At 33.2% G+C, this 14609-nt stretch overlaps 2 protein-coding genes across 7 annotated transcripts; one reads left to right on the top strand and one right to left on the bottom strand.

Moving 5' to 3' along the window:
* Positions 1-270: 270 nt before the first annotated feature.
* Positions 271-3807, bottom strand: LOC100252738 (endo-1,3;1,4-beta-D-glucanase). Its single transcript, XM_002275727.4, has 7 exons — positions 3552-3807; positions 2312-2333; positions 1425-1545; positions 1227-1317; positions 1016-1105; positions 694-794; positions 271-614 (listed from the first exon to the last, which is right to left on the bottom strand). The coding sequence occupies exons 1-7, from the start codon at positions 3697-3699 to the stop codon at positions 474-476; spliced, it is 714 nt and encodes a 237-aa protein (XP_002275763.1). The 5' UTR covers positions 3700-3807; the 3' UTR covers positions 271-473.
* A 1532-nt stretch (positions 3808-5339) lies between these two features.
* Positions 5340-14155, top strand: LOC100259575 (RNA exonuclease 4). Of its 6 annotated transcripts, none has more exons than XM_010653819.3 (8): positions 5407-5582; positions 10688-10839; positions 10919-11052; positions 11219-11445; positions 11539-11745; positions 12616-12696; positions 13213-13478; positions 13713-14155. In XM_010653819.3, the coding sequence occupies exons 1-8, from the start codon at positions 5542-5544 to the stop codon at positions 13742-13744; spliced, it is 1140 nt and encodes a 379-aa protein (XP_010652121.1). In that variant the 5' UTR covers positions 5407-5541; the 3' UTR covers positions 13745-14155. The 6 variants fall into 6 exon arrangements, 5 of the variants coding, with proteins under 5 accessions (XP_059593830.1, XP_010652121.1, XP_010652122.1 ...); XR_786194.3 differs by having other exon boundaries at positions 5408-5582; positions 13213-13568; positions 13713-13788; XM_010653820.3 differs by having other exon boundaries at positions 5409-5582; positions 13213-13500.
* The last annotated feature ends 454 nt before the right edge of the window (positions 14156-14609 follow it).

Below are 14609 nucleotides of genomic sequence, written 5' to 3'. Positions count from 1 at the left end.
ATTGTAAATTATATTTTTTAATATATATTTATAATTTTGAAAATGATAAGTATTCATAATATTTTATTTAAAATTTAAATTAACTTTTTTTTATTATATGTATACATTTGATTCAATTTCTTTTAATAATATTTTTATTATATATATACAATTTAAAATTTCAGACGGCGGCACCACTTACATTTCGCCATCTTTATCAGCAGCAGCAGGAAGCAGCTGCCACTCAGTGATGTGAGCTGCTGAAGCATGCCTAAGCTTGCAATGAGTCAATGACACATAATTTTCAGTACTCTCCTCTTTATTTGCAATGATTCAATAGTAAAAATCCATGGCAGAACACAATAGATCAACTCAGTTCAAAGAACAGAACGTTGAGTTTACTTCCAAGCTCATTATTGATGATACAGCAGAATGACAGTGAAGGACTACAATTGGAGACCAGTAGACACTGCAATGGCCCAACTCCTCCCTCTCTACTTCACATGCTCAATAAACCAGTCCATCATGTTCTGCTGTGCTTCTTCGGCTCGCTTCACGGCCTCTTCATCGTCAACCTTGTACCTCACAGCCCATCCATGTGCCACCCCAGGAAATATCTTCACGAAACTCTTGATCTGTATAAAAAGGACATGGAATTGGTCTTCAAAGGTCCAGAAATTGTCATGGGAATTAATCATCATTAGAGACCTATACCTCGGGTTTAGTAGCTAAAACCTCCTCAAACTGTTTGACAAGCTCTGGCGGAGAAACATGGTCGGTTTCAGCTCCCAATATAGAGATTGGGGCCTTGATCTCTGGATAGAACCGTTAATTAATCAGCATCATCAAAACTTAAGACAAGTCATGAACTATCAAAGGCCTTTCAAAGTTTTAAAACAAGTTTACAAGCTTAAGAAAAGCTCTACATGTAAAGCGTTAAAAACTTTTTTTCTTGGGATGTCACGTAAGCTTAACCTTTGCTGGGATTTTCGCTGTTTTGTTATTTTAATAATCAATAAGTTAAGATCATTCGTACCCTTTATATCATCCACAGTGGTAAAAGAAGGGTGTAAGAGCACTGCAGCTTGAATGTCACCAGCCTTGGCTAGCTCCACAACCACTTTAGCTGATAAGAATCCAATTAGTGATCAGGACCTTAGCCAGCTTGAAGAATTAATAGATTCTCGTATATACTTATATACTCGAAAAATAACCAAAGAATAAGGGCAAAATTCAAGAAATCTCACCACCCCAGCAAAACCCTGCAGCCCCAATTGAATTTATGCCTTTACTTCTCAGTGCTGCAATTATTGGCTTTACATCTTCAAATCCCTTATCCTAACAAGAACAGAGAAAAAGGACTATGATGATAAGTAATTAAATGCAAATAAGATGTAAATGAAAAATAAATGCAACTGGGTTTCGGATTAAGGTCAGAAACAGACCGGTCCATGAGATTTTATCCAGACTGGTAAAGTCTTGGTTTCAGGGACAAAGGGATCTCCATGGAAGAAGTCAGGAACCACCACATAGAATCCGGCTGCTGCAACCTTGTCAGCAAGCTTCCTTCAAAGAAAAAAAGTTTGACAGATAAATGAAATTAAATTGCGTTTTGCAGTGATTTTACAAAGTGTTTTTACTCTTTTTATCCCTTGGAATATTAAAATTTTTAATTATTAAAAAGGTTAAAAGTACTTTTTAAAAATACTATATTCTAATCTCAAAAAATTCACATAACATGTGACTAAAGCTATAAACCATTTGATATAATGATATAAAATTTTTTCTTCTTTTCATGTACAGAAATGTGAGGGTGAATATCACTAATAAAGACTATAGATATCAGGTGGTGGATTTTCTTGTTGCATTTTACTTCATTCAGTCCTTTTCCCATGAGTCCTTGATAGTAAAAAAAAAAGGTTATTGATAAAAAGGTAGATAACATGCTAAAAACCTAAGTCTTGGGTTATTTACAACTACCCAATTCTTCTCGGAGACCACAATTACCAAGACCAAATATATTAATGATGAGGAATGCATTTTTGCTATGCTACTAATACTTTTACTTGCTCAACTATTATATCATTCCACCCAAACCTAGCTAAAAGTTACATGACATAAATAAAAAAAATAAGTTGATTTGGATTGAGCATACTATGAATAATGATTCTCTTACTCGTGATAAATATAATAATAATACGTACAAAAAAAGTAACAAAAGAACCACATTGAAGCCAAGTTTCATAACTTTGGGTCAGCTATATCATTAACTATGAGAATTCAAACACTCAAATCCTAAAACATATTTTGCTTGGTTGAGAAGTAGGCATACCTAAGATTTGGGGCTTCATACCCTGCAAAAAGTCCAAATATAAAAAATGAATATGCAAACGAGGAAAAAAAATTATGATAAACAAGTTTATAGCTCATTTAAGAACTGTTACAAAACATATGCTTTTAATTAGAGTTCTAGAACTTTCTTTCAATCTATTTGAAATTCAAATACAATGCTAATAACTAAAAACAATTTGACAAACCAAATCATTTTCTTCAAAATAACATCATACGTCCTTGATCAAAGCCTAATGAGGGAAAGAGTATGGGATGCACCATTGAGATCAAGATATAACCAACAAATTTAGTTTTTTTCTCACTTCTCTACATATGCCCTCATCTTAACAATACTCATGTAAAACTATAACCTTTTATGGTCACTCCCTCCTTAGAAGAAATACCTAACAATATGTTGGACTTTCATTTTTTTTTTTTAAGAATTAAAATTGATTTTTGAGAATTTAAAGTTATATTGATTCAATGTTGTCATGGCACATCACCCCTTGGATTGTTATGATTTTCTTTTATATATATATATATATACTATTTATTACATTTTACCATTATGGATTTATTAGACACATGATTTATAAAAGGTGAGTTTTCCAACTTTTAGAGTACGAAGGGATAAGATTGAAAATACTAATCCGTTCTGTTCATTACAATCTTATTTCACATCATATAGACGTGTACATAAAAGACGCAAATGTGAGTTTGATACGCTGAATCTTAAAGTTACTATCACGTGTTAATATTTCTTGGTATCGCTATTGTTTGTAGGTATTATTATCACTTATTGGTAGCCACATATAAAGAACCAATAGTGACTTTAAGTTAACGCTTCATGTTCGTCCCTATTCTTGAATTGCTCTAATATTTAATTATAACATAATTTTATATTTAAAAGCTTTTTTTCCTCAAACTAAAAGCACTTCTAGTATAAGAAGTGTTTTATGGGAGGAAAATTTTAAAATTACTTTAAAAAAGTTATCAAGTAGAAACACTCTATGACACTCTATAATCAAAGTACAATATGATAAAAAATGGACCAACCCAAAGATCCACCCTAGTAATCTGATTACTACTTGCAGATAGAAATACTAGAGCCCTATGAAACTATTATGAATTAAGCATGGAGAACAAAGATCGGGCAACACCCATGTTATAAAATAGATCAAAACATGAGATTCAACATGAAAAACTCAAAAGTGGAAGAGAATGGGTAAGTGGGTAATCACCAAGAATGTCTGAAACAAGAAGAATAACAAGCTTGGAATCAGGAGGGCCTGTAAAGTAGGCCTTGAGGCCTCCAATTTCTGCAACAGACCCAGCTCCACAGCTGGAGCTGAGGACTGGTGGATTCTCACAACACTGAGGACCAGACATTTCCTTCACAATCCAACAGAGTCAGTAGTGAGAGCGAGAGAGAGTGATGGAGTGAGGGAGACAGCAAGCCTGGTGGAATGGTTTTATCCACAGCTTTTCTTGCGTACTAGCATGCTTATCCTCATTGGCTGCTTCTAATCATTTGTGTCTGGTCTGAAACGACGTCGTGTCATCTGCCTCATGAACTAGTGTATCATTTAAACTTGATAATATCAGTCTATTTCAACCTTCGCCCCATATGGTATTGAATAGGATAAGGAAAGAAATAACATATTTTTATCTTATATTTGATTCATAAGTTATCTTGTTACTTATTATATTTTACATTCAATTGGGATATGATACATAGTGAGATGGTATGATTGATTTTCCACTCAATTTTTTATATTATTTCCATATGAGATATCTTTGATCAGTATATGTTCTAAATATATATATGTTGGGAGATGTAAAACCTATTTAATGGTCGAGTCTTGTTATGAGTATAAAGATTCTCGATAATATAACTTCTATAAATATTTATACCAAGTTACATCTGGTTGGAAGGATAAGATATAATATCTTATCCTATTAAATAAGAAATGCATATCTTAAAATATTTTTTCTAATGAGACATGATACCGCAAGATAATATATGCAATAAGATATATTATATTTATAAAATAAATAAAAAATAATATTTAAAAATATATAAATAAAAAAATTATATATATTCCCAAAATTTAATTTATAGGTGAATTCATCAATGCTACAACTTCTCATAATTACTAGTAATTTATATTTATATAGATTTAATTGGAAAAAATGGGTTTTGACACAATAATTTGGAGAAATATAAATGAAAAAACCCCAACTTTTATAAATCAATTTTATCTTTACCTATTTATAAATATTTTAAAATACATGTACTTTTTTCATAACTTAAATGATTTATTTCCTAAAATGACTTTATTCATATGATGTTAATAACACTAATTAACAATTTTTTATTTATTGTAAAAACCAATTTGAGATTAATAAAATAAGAAATTTTAAAAATTAAAAAATACGATTAAAACTTTAAAACTAAAAATATAAAAAATAAAATATTATGTATTTTAATTTTTTTTTTGTTTTTAATTGTATTTAATTTTTATGTATTTTAGTTTTAATTGTATTTTTATTTTTTAAAATTTCTTATTTTATTGTTGATGTCAATTGACAAAAAAATTATTCGATTTTATTAAAAAAAATATATGAGAAGATGGAGGATTTATGTAATATAGGAAATAAAATCATTATTAAATAAGGGATTACAAAGATTTTATTTATTATTTGTGAATGTTGGAGAATTTTTTCATAATAATTTATATCTCATATTATATAATAAAAAATTTATAATATATTTATTTATAAAACATTTTTATCAAATTAAAATAATAAATTAATTTTGGATAATTTTATTTAATATTATCAAGTAAAAAGATATTTTAAGAAATAATTATTTAATTTATGAAAAAGTGTATATATTTTAAAATATTTTTAAATTTACATAATAAAACTGATTTATAAAAAGTTGATTTTTTTTTTTTTAATATTAGTGGCTCCAAACCCACCATTTCCAATTAAAAAAGCCAATTTTAGTCAAAGCACGATGAAAGGAAACGTATAATAAAATTGCAATGGCTGATGATAATAGTAGATTGTATATAAAATTTAATTATAATAATTACTATTAAAAAAATAAAAAATAAAATATCTAGTTCACCTGTCTAACGAAGAAAGCAGCAATTCAGCCAAGACCCTAACCCTGATTTTGTTTTTTTTTGGGTTCGGGTTGTTAGTGAGGTTTCCAGAGAATCCATGGGCTCGGAGGCAGTTCCTTCGGAATCTAGAACTACAAGGTTTGTTTTTCTGTTTTTTTTTTTTAATCGATATTCAGTGGTGGGTTTATTTGGATGATGAGAGAATGCAAGGAAAAAGAGAGAAATGACGGTTTTGAAGGAAATGCTATTGCCATTCTTGGTTTTACCGCTTCCACGGACCTCAACGTGCGAGTGTGGAATTGGGTTCTCTGCATTTGCCGTGGAAGCAACGGGCGAATTTGGCAATAGCATTTCCGGTTTTCGTTTGAACTTGAAGACCCACTTCAGTGAGCATCGTCCATTAAAATCAGTGGTTACGACGATTATCTTAGAATTTGGATGCTTTTAGGTTTATTAGTTTCACGCTTAGTTCTCTTTCCTTTTGGTTTGATTCACTTCTGCTCTGCCCTTTCGTTTAATTTACCAACTGAAGATTTGATAAGAAGGGAATTATTTGAATTTGATTTGATTAAATTATCGTTTTTGATCTGAAAATTGGCATTTTAACCTATAGTTGGTCATTAGATTCTATTGACCATGTAGGGCTGATTGGACTTGATTAAATTATTGCTTTTGACCTGTAATTGTTGTTTTTGATCGGCAATTGACTATTAGCCTCTTTTGATCAATAGGGGCGATATGATTTTAGCTTATTTGGAATTCCAGTGGTCGGTCCATGTTGCACTATATGCTTGAATTCAGTTTGTTTATTTTCCTGTTGTCTGAATTTATTTTCCTTGTTGAATATTCTTAAATTCAGATTATTCCTTGAGTTGTTAGTAACTTAGTGTGTATAGGTGAATAATGGTCCGTGCTAGTGCTCCAATGGTAAAAGTAGTTTTACTTCTTTTAGCGTGTTGGTCAAGGTTCTTAATAATTGGTATCAGAGCTAGAATCCACCTCCCAAATTTAGGTCATGGAAATGGCTACAATTTATTTATGCTATACCTAGGAATGTGTTTGATTTGACTGGTTCCATAACTCCTCAGTTTTTCCCATGACTAGTTTTATTTTAATAATTTCCCCATTATCATTATTCCAATCACAAAGCAGTGAATTAAGAGCTACAACAATAATTACAACTTAAACGAAACAAGTCCATGTTTCCGAGGCAAAACAAAAAGGTTGCTTTGTATGTTTCTATATTAACACATTGGGCTATTCTAGAAGAAACCTCTTGAAGGCAAAAGTGAAGGGAACTTGAAGAGGGGGATAAAAGTATTAAGTTCTTCCACAAGATGAAAAATGCTCATAAAAGATGTAATCTCATTGGGAGGTTGAAGGTTAATGGGGCTTGGCTAATAGAGGATAAAGAGAGTTCACCAGGAGTGATGAAGGAGTTCCATCTTTTATTGACTAATCCAAGGGATTGAAGACCTAGCATTGGTGTGTTGTCTTTTAAGACTTTGTGCAAAGACAACTCTCTAGCTGTGGAAGAGCCTTTTTTGAGGACTTTTGTGCTGCATTGTTAGGGATGGGAGAAGATAAAGCCCTTGGTTCAAATGGTCTCTCGATGACATTTTGACAATATTATTAGAACTTTGTTAAAGGTTAAGTGTTAGGGCTATTCGTGGAGTTCTTTGGGAAGGGGATGTTTGAGAAAAGTTCAAATGCTACTTTTTGGTGTTGGTTCTGAGAGACAAAAGAGTTGAAGGACTTCAGACCAAGAAGCCTAGTGGAGGGATTGTACAAGCTTCTTACCAAGGTTTTAGCTAATATGCTTAAGAAACCGGCATTTGCTTCGTAAAATGCTTTTGTGGAGTGTAGGCATATTTTAGATGTGGCTCTCATGGCTAATGAAGCCATTGACTCAAGGAGGAAGAACTCTAGTGGTGGTTAGTTTGTAAGTTAGATATTGAAAAAGCCTATTACTTGGTGAACTAGAGCTTTCTTTTGAACTACTAGGTAAAATTGGATTTAAGCAGAAGTAGGTTGAATGCATTCAGTTTTCTATCTCAACAAGGTTCTCTATGATGGTGAACAACACACTTTTCAGCTTTTTTTGAGCTCAAGGAGCTTGAGTTAGGGTGACATCCTCTCTCCTTATTTGTTTGTAATGGTAATAGAACTCTTAGTGTTCTTTTGTGTTAAGGGAGGGCGATTTTATTTCAAGCTCAAGGTAGGAGGTAGGGAATAAGAGAGTGTAGAGGTTTCCCACCTCCAATTTGTTGATACTTTCCTTTGTGAGCCCTGTTTGGAACAGTTGACCTGCTTGAGTTGGATTCTGACTTGGCTTGAGATTTCCTCTAATAAAAAATTTAACTTGGAGAAAGGTGAATTAATTCTTCTGAAAAATATGGAGACTCCAGCATCCTTGCTGTGTTATGGGGTTGGGAAGTTGCCTACCAAGCATATTTAGGTCTACTTTTGTTGAGCCCCATTTATGTCATCAATGATTTGGGATGTAGTAGGGGAAAATTTTCATTAAAAGTTGTCAAGGTGGAAGCAAAAATAGCTCTTAGAGGGTAGGAGAAAAAAAGTTAAGTTCTAATAAGATGTTTGTTGTCATGACTCTCCTTTAAAGTGGCTTTCCTTTCTCTATATTCTTTTAGCGTTTCTAAGTCGCCGAGTTCCCGAATAGCAATATATGGGTGGATAGAGTTCCAACCAAAATTGCATTTTTTTGCATGGGAAGCCGCTTGGGGGAAGGTTCTCACTCTTGATAGGCTTCAGAGAAGAGGGTGGCAGTTCCCTAACTGCTGTGTCTTGTGTGGTTGTGAAGAGGAAACGATAAATCATATTTTAATTCATTGTACAGTTGTCAGAGTTTTGTGGGATATCATTCTTGGGTTGTTTGGTGTTTAGTGGGCCTTTCCAGAATCTGTAAAAGAGGTTTTATTTAGCTGGAAGGGCTCTTTTGTGGGAAAAAAGAGGAAAAAACTGTGGAAGTCCATCCCGCTGTACATTTTTCAGACAATTTGGAAGGAGAGGAATAGACTATCTTTTAGGGAGAGGGGGGGGATGTTAGCAGTTCAAAAGTTAAAAACTTCATTTGTGTGTAATGTTTGGGGTTGGGCTAAATTGTACATTGGTGTGGAGTTGATCTCCCTTATAGGCTTCTTGGAGTGTCTAGCCTCCACTTAGGGGTTGGGGTGTTTTGTTCTGTTTTTGGTTGGGAGGCCTTAGTCGCCTCGTATACTTCCTGTATGCTTTGCGGCTATTTTGCCTCCTGATAATATATTCTGCGCTTACTTATAAAAAAAAAAGGATACTTAAGTGGTCAATGTTTATAAGGCTTCTAGTGGGCAGGGCCATGGAACCTATGTTTCTTAAGGCAGTTCCAAGATTATGAGGAAAGATTGGTTTGAAACAGTACCAAAGATGGGAAGTCCTCTATTAGATCCTTCTATTTTGCTTTGGAGTTGAATGATAGAGAGGCTTTCCCTTTAAAGGAGGTCTAAAGCCCTTGGGTCCCCTTGAAGGTGAGCATTTTTGCTCTGGAAAGGATTCTAACCTTAGATCTTCCTAAAAAAAAAGGTGACTTTCAAATTGTATTTGCATTTATAATAGAGAATTAAAATTGGCTAATCATACCCTCGTCTAATGTGGAATATTAAGAGGATTGTATCTTTTGTTTGATCTCTTTGACATCTCTTAGATTCTCACCAATTCAATGGGAGAGATTTTGTAGGGCAAGCATGGAAGTTTTGTGGGGAAGAAGAAGAAACCAATGTTTTCGAACTTAGATTGGATTGATTGGTCAGACCAATTCAACCTTTAATCAGACCACTTTTTGGTTCAAGTAAGATAATTGGCTCGTTTTTCTATTAAAATGGCATTGGACTGGCCAACGGTCAAACAGCCAAACTGGACAGACTGACCATTTTTCTTTTGGCCCAAAAGGTTATTGGGCTGAAATAATTTTGGGTAGGTGTCCTCTCTGGGTTACTCTCCAACCAGCTTGACATCCTTACATGATTTACAAACCTTTTAAAGACCCCATCAGTTTTATTTATTTATGATATGGGATAGCTCAGAGATGTGGGATGAAATAAAGCTATTGTGGTGGAGAGGGTTTGAGCCTTGGACTTTGGGGAATGAAACCCAAGGGATGACCACTTGCCTACTGATCCATTTGTTAAATAGTGCTACGAAAATATCTAAATTAATGTTGGTTTTTTCAAATTTCCATTACTTAAAACCCTAAAATAAGCATAAATATTTAACTTTGCATTTATTGTTATAATGATAAATATGAAAATGATTTAAGTTAAACCATGTGATAATTTTAAAATTTTGAATGCGAGAAAGAAAAGAGTGTCTTCTTCATCAAGGAAAGAGTACAAAGCATATGTATATGGACTTTTACGAACTAAACCACCCTTATCTAATAACTATTAATCATTTTTTAAAATAAAATTATCGAAATAATAGGATATACAACTTTTGACATGTAGATAAAATTAAATAATAGAGTTTTCCTTCCATCTTAAATATGTTTTTACGCTGAAATATTATACATATTTTATTAAATAAAATTAAAAATATAAATGCATTTATATTTATCATTATCATATTTATCAAGATTAAAAAAAATGAAATATTATTAAGGTTTTAATTATTTATATATATTCTTAATTTTTTATAATTATTTTAATTTTAATAACATATAAATGATATATTTATAAAGATATGTTCACATCACGGTTTGATCATAGTTGAACCACTAGTTCGACTAGTAAATCATGACCTAATAACTTTTCCGGTTCAATGATCAGATCTGAAAACATTGAAGGAAACTTTAGAAAACAACCCCTCTATGTTTGTTTTGGACCATTTGAGAGGAACCTGATCATAGATCCTTTGATGGTGTAGAACAATCAGATCAGTCACCTTAAGCACTCTTTTCATTTGTGGTTTCCTCCAAGGGTCTCATCAACATCTTTTTAATGTTTCTCCTTCCTTGTTGGACTTCATTGATTGGTTAGGGTCTAGATAGCGCTTTGTGGGGATTGTTTGTTTTTGTTGTTTTGCCCCTTTGGCACCCTTCATATAAGCTCCCCTGTGTACTTGGGATGTGCCATGCTTTTTATTGATACGATATTCATTTGCCTACCACCCCACCAAAAAAAAAAAAAAAAAACCGCACACATGACTTTGCTTGGCATGTTTGATGTGTATCCCTTTTTTCTTTCCTTTTTCAGGTACAAATGTTTGGCCTGCTTCAGGCAATATAAGAAGAAGGAGCATCTAGTTGAGCACATGAGGGTATCATATCATTCTGTGCATCAGCCAAAATGTGGGGTCTGCCAGAAGCAGTTCAAATCTTTCCAGTCACTAAGGGAACACCTTACTGGTGAGATACTGCCATGCATTCATTTCTGCACTGTTTATCAGTAAAACTGCGTTTTTCATTACCTTTCACAATTGTTTAGGTAATTTGCCCAAGAAAAATTGTTTGAAGATATTCTCTGAGCAAGGTTGCAACTACTGTTTGAAAATCTTCAAGAATGCTGATTCTCTCAGTGAGCATAAAGAAATGTGTCAATTACCTGTGCCTGTTACAATAGTAAGCTACTCAGTACAATCTTCAAGTACCCCATACATATATAGAGAAATATATCTTCCTGCAAGTTTGTAATGTGGCATGTGATCGATTGCAGAAATTCATTTTAAAATCGATATTTTATACAGAATCTCAGATTGATTTCTAAATCTGTATCAAACTCTCTCAGGAAAAAATCAGGATGCCATCTACAGAATCTCAAATTGATTTTTCAGATTCTATTAATAGAGACCACACTAGCAGAGGTCTTGAAGCAATTGCCATTGACTGTGAAAAGGTTGGTGGCGGAAGTGATGGATCGCTTGACCTTTGTGCTAGGGTATGCCTCATAGATGAAGATGAGAATATAATTTTTCACACTTATGTGCAGCCACAAATTCCTGTCACCAATTACAGGTATTTGTGTGCTCTTTATTATGTTGGGTTTCTCTGAGATACTGTGGAGAATTGGTTCACTGATCATTCAAATATCCCTGCAAATATTTTCAGATATGAGTTAACTGGGATTACTGAAGCACATCTGAGAGATGCCATGCCACTAAAGGAAGTGCGGGAAAAAGTTATGGAAGTTTTACGAAATGGAGAATCCATTGGGCGACTGCGTTTGGATGGTGGGAAGGGCAGACTTCTTGTGGGTCATGACCTACGCCATGACCTGGATTGCTTGAGAATGCACTATCCTGATCACTTGCTGAGGTGAACTACTTTGGACTTGGCTAATTGAGTAAAGCTGTTCAAATGATATTTTATTTCATTTTGAGAAAAGCTCATGATTAAAGCGATGGTTTATCATCTAAAGTCGTACATTTATCTAATGAGTTTATCCATATGATATTTTCCCCCTTCTTACCTCACTTTTAGATATATCTTGGGAAGTTACTTGTTTCTGTAGTACTGTGTGAAAGTATGACATGTAGTCCATCTAAAACAGTATGGAATAATTTCCCATTTTAAGGAACAGCTCAACCCTTACTAAATGGTACATGATTGGAGGAATACAAAGGAAGTCATAAGAAAATGATATTATCCCTGTTCCTCATCCATACCAGGCTAGCAAATGTGAATGCGATTCTGCTGGGTCTTGGTTGAAAACAGATCTCTGGTAAGCGAAATTGTATCTTTAGTTTTTCCTTCTAGTCCCCTCCTCATCAACATTATTCCATGATCTCTGGATAGTCAAAAGTATTAGGAAAATCCCTAGCATCACTATTTCTTGATGAGCTTTTTTCAGGCAGTTGTTTCGAGATAGTTTTTGTTTTTCTTTCCAAGCCCCTGAAAATCAAAGAATTGTTGCCTCAATTATGGAAGAAGGTTTGGAAGAATATGTGATTTAATAATAACACCATGGAACTTAGGTTTAAAAGCATTTGCCAAAGATAAAAGTTGCTGAAGTAATTGGCATGCTCAAAGTAAACTTCATTTGCTTGGCTGCAGCACTTTAGGTTCTGTCTTGGATATGCGTCTCCCCTGATGGTTTGATGTGGCAATATTTTCAAAGCATAATCTTTGTTTCAGAAAAATACATCCAACTCTTTTTGTGTTATGGTTTGTTTCCTCTTCACATAGGGATACTGCAAAATACCTCCCCTTGATGAAAACAAATTTAGTCAGCTTCTCCCTGAAGTCGCTCACTCAAAAATATCTTGGGTAAGTTATTGCTCAGGTGCTCTTGAAATTTATTTTCTATTTTACTTTGATTTAGTGTTTCTGAAGTTGCTTGGTCAGACTATACACTGCATCCATATTGTAGTTTTAACATTTTTCTTTGCTTTTAAAGTAAAACTCAAATCAGGATAGCCACAAGTTTTGTCCACATTTAGAAACCGGTTGTTAAATGTAAAGAGAATGCCGCAAATTTAATTCATTTTCCCAATATGACTTTTGGAAGGCAACTTGTAAGTTTTATTCTGTTTCAGTTTGGGATTGTTGTAAGCTTTTTCTGTTTTTCTATCATGTTAATGTAGAAAACGAAGAAGAGGGGGGACATGGGGTGGTGGTGGATGTTCATTATCATTGTACATATCAAATATTTGGGTATTTATTTATGAAGTTGTAGGGTTCTCCATCACGCTGCCGGTTGAAAAATAAAAATCTATCTGCGATCCTCATGATAAATACAATTTGTTTGCTTACAGCACTAGCTCAGTTTTTAAATGTTTACAGGTACGATATCCAGTCAGGGATGCATGATCCATATGAAGATTGTGTATCTGTAATGAGGCTGTACAAGAGAATGCAATCTCAAGATCACTCAGACGAAGGAATTGGAACAGCCATTGTTAATCACCATACCCAAAGTTTTGGCAGTGGTTTTGATTCCTGGAAACTTAGGGAGCTCAAGAATATGACCCCAGATGAGCTTTATAAGCTCTCAAGACCAAACTACAGGTGTTGGTGTTTGGACTCAAGACAAGCATTACAGGCTGAGAGTAATGATCTTTGGGCACAATAGTGAGTAGATTTCTTTACCTACATTTCAACAAGTTATAGTTACCTAACTATGAATGGAAATCATTTAGGTATTTTTTTTCTTAAGATTCATTGATAGACAATTGAACTCTTCCAACATTTTACAAAACATACCATTCTTCAAAATTTAGGACCAAAGCTGTTTTACACTGACATGTTTCTATGGCTGAGTTTTTGTTGCACTTTCTTTGCAGGAACTGATACAGGGGGTTCGATGAGAACATGACAGGAAAAGAAGCGAATATCTCCGGTGAGTCTACAACATTGTAGCCATGAAATGAATGTGCTACAATGTTGAAGATATTTCGTCGAATATGAGATCATTATGAGAACATTTCCTGATATAGCAAACTCAATATTGATAGGGCTTCTTCAATACCCAACCCTGTTTTCCTATGCAAACATTAAACAGATCTTGTGCTTGTGTGTGTGTGTGTGTGGGTTTGATTGTTTTGTTGGAGTTGCCTTTTTATTATTTTTTATTTTTTAAATATTTTTATTTTGCAAATACTTTCCCATGTAGTGAAGAATGAGGAAGAGATCTTATATAATTTCGCATGTAAGGGGTTATTTATTGATTTCGTCATGTAATTAATAATTTGATTATTTTTAGACAAAGTTCAAAATTTTTTATTTATCTTTTATCATGTAATTGACTTTTGACAGGGTCTTCCTTTGAAGTTTCAAACACTATGACCTTATATTTTAATCAACCTTCTCTAAATTGTTATTTTAAATATATGAAAGTGATGTACAAATATAAAAACAAGGGTCTTTTTCATACCCAAGTTCACCAACTTGGGTTTTCCATTTAAGCCCAATGCCATTAATAACAATGATATTTAAACTTTTGTCTCATATATTTTAAATAACATTACAAATTTATTATTAAGACTATGTTTGGTTTTCGGAAATTTTGAGGGAAAACATGAAGGAAATAAAACAGAGAATAAATGTAAAAATAAAGAAAAAAAAATGAAGGAAATATATGAATTTTTGATAAATTTTAGTTATATTTGATTTTTTTTTACTATGAAATTAAATATGAAAAAATCATTTTTGTTAATATGTTTATTTATTTTTAGTACTTT

The sequence above is a fragment of the Vitis vinifera genome, chromosome 7 (assembly GCF_030704535.1).
Source record: "Vitis vinifera cultivar Pinot Noir 40024 chromosome 7, ASM3070453v1".
Classification (NCBI taxonomy): domain Eukaryota; kingdom Viridiplantae; phylum Streptophyta; class Magnoliopsida; order Vitales; family Vitaceae; genus Vitis; species Vitis vinifera.
The sequence above is the reverse complement of the archived record's forward strand: the minus strand, read 5'-3'. Positions and strand labels throughout refer to the sequence as shown.